The 5,440-nt window shown below is 48.2% G+C and overlaps 1 protein-coding gene across 1 annotated transcript in view; it reads left to right on the forward strand.

Annotated features, from left to right (window-relative positions):
• The first annotated feature begins 3,020 nt into the window (after positions 1–3,020).
• The window catches only part of CHMP6 (charged multivesicular body protein 6), a 31,844-nt gene continuing 29,424 nt past the window's right edge, over positions 3,021–5,440 (forward strand). The window contains exon 1 of the mRNA XM_029912163.1: positions 3,021–3,123. Within this exon, the coding sequence (XP_029768023.1) occupies positions 3,021–3,123 (103 nt within the window). The remainder of the gene's footprint in view (positions 3,124–5,440) is intronic.

Consider the following 5,440-nt stretch of genomic DNA (forward strand, 5'->3'; position numbering starts at 1 on the left):
ACAAACAATAAATGGTTAATAAAATATAAATGCAGAAACATCCTGTGGTCAGGTCGTTTTATTGTAACGAATGGGAGGAGTTAGTGTTGCCTAGTCTTGAGAGCAGGAAAAAGGGCTGTGTAGGGTGGGGGGGAAATCATAAAAATGTAGGACTGGAAGGGACCTCAATATGTCATCTGATCCAGTCCCTGCACTGAGGCAGGATTAAGTATTATCTAGATCATCCCTGACAGGTGTTTGTCTAACCTGTTGTTCAAAATCTCCAATGATGGAGAACCCATAACCTCGCTGGGTAATTTGTTCCAATGCTTAACCACCCTGACAGTTAAAGTTTTTCCTAATGTCTAACCTAAATCTCCTTTGCTGCAAGTTAAGCCCATTACTTCTTGTCCTGTCCTCAATGGTTAAGGAGAACAATATATCACGCTCCTCTTTATAACAACCTTTTACGTACACCTCTACCCCCAACATAACGCTGTCCTCAGGAGCCAAAAAATCTTACCGCGTTATAGGTGAAACTGCATTATATCGAACTTGCTTTGATCCACCAGAGTGCGCAGCCCTGCCCCCCCGGAGCACTGCTTTACCGCATTATATCCGAATTCGTGTTATATCAGGTCGCGTTATATCAGGGTAGAGGTGTATTTGAAGACTATTATCATGTCCCGCCTCAGCCTTCTCTTCTCCAGAGTAAAAAAAAAACATTTTTTTAATCTTTCCTCGTAGGTCATGTTTTCCTAGATCTTTTATCATTTTAGTTGCTCTCCTCTGGAATTTCTCCAGTTTGTCCACATCTTTCCTGAAGTGTACTGTCCAGAACTGGACACAGTACTCCAGCTGAGGCCTTATCAGTACTGACGAAAGTGGGAGAATTACTTCTCATGTCTTCCTTATGACACTCCTGCTAATACATCCCAGAATGACGTTCACTTTTTTTTTGCAACATTTAGTTTTATTTAGTTTGTGATCCATTATAGCCCCCAAATCCTTTTCTACAGTACTCCCTAGGCAGTCATTTGCCATTTTGTATTTGTGCAATTGATTATTCCTTCCTAAGTGTAGTACGTTGCATTTCTGCATATTGAGTTTCATCCTATGTGATTCAGACCATTTCTCCATTTTCTCAAGATCATTTTGGATTCTAATCCTATCCTCCAAAGTGCTTGCAACCCCTCCCAGCTTGATATCATCTGCAAACTTTATAAGGGTACTCTCTATGCCATTATCCAAATCATTTATGAAGATATTGAATAGAACCAGACCCAGGACAGATCCGTGCGGGACCTCTTTCAATCTGCCCTTCCGGCTTGATTTTGAACCGTTGATAACTACTCTCCGAGTATGGTTTTCCAGCCAGTTGTGCACCCACCTTTATATCAAGTTAATCTAAGCTATATTTCTGTAGTTTGTTCATGAGAAGGTCTTGTGAGACAGTATAAAAGCCTTTCTAAACTCGAGATAGATGACATCTTCTGCTTCTCCCACCCACCCATAAGGCTTGTTACCCAGTCCAAGATGGGTGTTAGGTTGGTTTGACATGATTTGTTCTTGACAAATCTATGTGGACTGTTACTTGTCACCTTATTTTCTTCTAACTGCTTACAGATAGATGGACTATTTGCTCCATTATGTTTCCCGGTACCAAAGTTAAACCGACTTGTTGATTCCCTGGGTTGTCTTTATTCCCGTTTTGATAGATGAGTACTATAGTTGCCCTTTTCAAGTCCTCTGGGATCTCTCCCATCCTCTGAGTTCTCAAAGATAATTGCTAATGGCTCAGAGTTCTCTTAAGCCAGTTCCTTAAGTATTCTAGGATGTATTTAATCAGCCCCTAACTTGTCATCTACCATTTAACTTGTCTAAATAATTCTCTACGTGTTCGTTTCCTGTTTTAGCCTCACGCAGATCCTACCCCGTTTACACTGATGTTCACTATGTTAGTTGTCTGATCACTGCTATCTTTTTTGGTGAAAGCTGAAACAAAAAAGGCATTTAACACTTCAGCCATTGCTGTGCCTTCTGTTGTCTTTCCCTCCTCCTTGAGTAATGAGCCTATCCTGTCCCGTGTCTTCCTCTTACTTCTCATCTATTGGTGGAATGTTTTCTTGTTACTGTTTATATCCCTACCTAGTTTAGCCTCATTTTGTGCCCTGGCCTTTCTAATTTTGGCCCTACATGCAGGTCAGTGAAGAATTCCTGGGTAAGCCAGGGTGGCCTCTGACCACACTTCCTATCTTTCTGGCTTCTAGTTCTGATTCTGCCAATGACTTGCTAGGTGACCATGGACAAGTCATTCTGTGCCTCAGTTTTCCCATCTGCTAAATGGGCACGATTCTGCTTTTTGAGATCACAGGTGAAAGGCCCTTGTCATTTGCACTTGTACTATTTCTAATCGTTTCCCCATGAGCATGTAAGAAAGAGCCAACAACTCCGTGCTTCAGTGCACTTGGGGTTCTCTGTGGGGAAGAGTGTGGCACTGTCGTTGAGTTGCTTTTGATCGGATTACGTTAGGCTTTAGCATTCATCAGTCAATAGTGGCAGGCTCATCGCAGTATGGGGCAAAGCCTAAGAGCTCCAGCAGGAGGGAGGGAATGGGAGCATCTGTGGGGCGCCATTGGGGATGTGAAGGGATCTTTGACAGAGGGAAAGGAAGAAGGGAGGCCCTGCAGCTTTCACAGCTTTTCCCTGTGGAACTGTGGATCCTGGGAGTTTGGCACCCTAAAGGGGTCACTCCCAAGGAACTGGGTACAGGCTGGGGCATAGACCAGGCCCTGTGAATCCATGACAGAGCTCTTCCTGGAAGGATTCACCTAACAATAGTGATGGGAGACTCCACCTCCACTACTAGATCCCTCACATGTGGAGTCCCACAAGGAACAATTTTCTCTCTGGTCCTGTTCAACATCGATATGCAACCACTAGCGAACGGGTCAAACTATATGGACTCAAGTGCCAGCAATATGCAGATGAGACAGCTCTACCGATCCTTCAGCACATGCCCCCATACCACTACCACCACGATGACCCAGTGCCTGGATGAGATCAGCTCACGGATGAAGAACAGCTGGCTGAAGCTGAAGCTGAGCAAGGCAGAGGTGATGCTGGTGGGAAGAGGAAAGCATTGTGAGGAGCAGTGGTGCAGTCTCCTTTGGTTGAAGGTTCACACACACACAGCTGATCAATTCAGTCCATAGGGGAGGAGGCTCGTGCATGCCCCACTGACTCTGAGCTCTCACATTATAGCAGCCTCCATGAGTAAGGCTGCGTGTCTGTCATGGAAGTCACGGATTCTGTGACTGTCCGTGACCTCCATGACTTCTGCAGCAGCCAGTGCGGCTGGCTCCGGGGCTGCGTGAGCACTTGGGTAGCCCCTGAGCCAGCAGCAGTTTGGGTGTGGGAGGGGTCTCAGGCCTGGGGCAGAGGGTTGGGTGCAGGGCGGTGCTTACCTCAGGGGGGCACCTCAGAAGCGGCCGGCATTTTCCTGCAGCTCCTAGGCAGAGGGGCCGGGGGGCTCTGCACGCTGTCCCTGCCTGCAGACACCACCCCTGCAGCATGTGGCATGGGCAGCGCGCGGAGCCCCCCTGGCCTTCCCTCCCACTAGGAGCTGCAAGGACATGCCGGCTGCTTCCAGGGAGCTGTGCGGAGACAGATAGGGAACCTACCAGCCCCGCCAACCCTCCCCCCCAGCACCAGCGGGGGTCCCGGGCCATGTGCCACCACATGCCCCCCCCAGCACCCGCAGGGCCTCCGGACTGCCCCCCCCAGAGCACCCGTGGCCCCCTGCCCCAAGTTTTAGTTAGGGGTATATAGTACAAATCATGGACAGGTTGTGGGCCATGAATTTTGTTAACTGACCGTAGCCTGTCCATGACTTTTACTGAAAATACCGGTGATTAAAATGTAGCCTTATCCATGAGTGACGCTTACTGCCATATCTGGTTAGTTAGGAGAGACTACCCCATCCTGATGAACAATGGTCTGCCGTCATCCTCTCTTGGCTGGATTACAGCACCGCAATATACCTGGTACAGAAACAGCACTGGCTACCACGCATTCATCACACCTCTCCTGCACTCCTTATACTGATATTCAACTCCCCATTGAATATCGACTCAAGTTCATGGTCTCAGGCCTTATCTTCACAGCGTTCCACAGCCTGGGCCCAAGGTATCTAAAAGATCGACTAAAGCTCTTGGAGGAAGACCACGGTCGACGACTTCATTCCTCTGGCACAATGGAACTTTCTACAATAAGGGTAAAGCTCATTTGTGCAGGAGATGGAGCTTTCCCCGGGACCAGCCCAAGACGGAATGAACTCTCCCAGGACCTGAGGACTATCATAAACCTCACCACCTTCTGCTCTGAGTGCAAGGTACGTTCCTTTGACTTTGCCTTGTCTAACATGGGGGGGGGGGGTGTCCAAAGCAATACATTCCACTGCACGCACATCTCCTGCCAGGGAGAGGATGAGAGAACAAACCTGTGACAGATGTTAGTCGTGTTGCTTAATGCACAGCTGGAAGGCACTCAGATACTACAGTGATGAGCGCAGCACAAGAAGTGCTATAGACTAGATGGGGCTAGAACGGATTGGTTGACAGGCTCATGTGGGAGCATTCCTCTACCTGCAGGGTGGCTCACCATGACACAGGGTGTCTGAGTGGAAGGCTGAAAGGGACATCTCAGAGCACATCCTGTCCCCGAAAGGTGAACCTTTTTCCCTTGGCAGTGTCAGAAGAAGCCCTTCCTGTTGCAGTCAGAGCTTGGAGGTTCCCTTTGCTGAGAGAGATTGGGTGATTAGATCTCTATCAGCTCATTCCCTGAAACAGCTTCTCGAGAGGCTTTTGTTAGAGTGGGGGTGGGGAATAAATCCCCTGAGTCTGGTAGCTTTGGCAGAGCAGACAGTTTGGATAAACGGCTCTAATGTTTTACTCTGCGGGGTCTGGCATGGCAAGGTGCCGCCTGCAAGCCTCTCATCTAACTGGGACCTTTCTGTGTGGAGGAAGCTTGTCAGCAGAGTGTGGGAAAACAAAGGGTCTCTGTGAGATACAGCAGCAATAAGAAATAACTTAAGCAGCTGCAGACGGCTACTGAAGATGAATCGGCAGTGTGGTTAGCTGGTGAAAACCGCGTTACTATAGTAACCCCAAAGGTGCACTGTCTGTTGTGTGTTCTAATCAACTGCAGGGACTATACTACAGTATTGTTTATTTAAACAAAGAGTGTTCGCAGCCATAACATCCGCTGTGCGGTGTGCACTCACTGGAGGGATGACAGCCTGCCCAGGAGCTACTGGGTTTCATCTTGCTGAGAAGGTAGTTCCCATGAAAACGAGGGACTGGATAATGCTGGCCAGGGATGAGCATAACATGGGCAGTCACAGATATGCTCCCAGGAACATAGCTCTGCGGATGCCCCTCAATCCTGACCTGCAGCCCCC

Source organism: Terrapene carolina, unplaced genomic scaffold, assembly GCF_002925995.2.
Source record: "Terrapene carolina triunguis isolate 2854851 unplaced genomic scaffold, T_m_triunguis-2.0 Scaffold192, whole genome shotgun sequence".
Lineage (NCBI taxonomy): Eukaryota > Metazoa > Chordata > Testudines > Emydidae > Terrapene > Terrapene triunguis.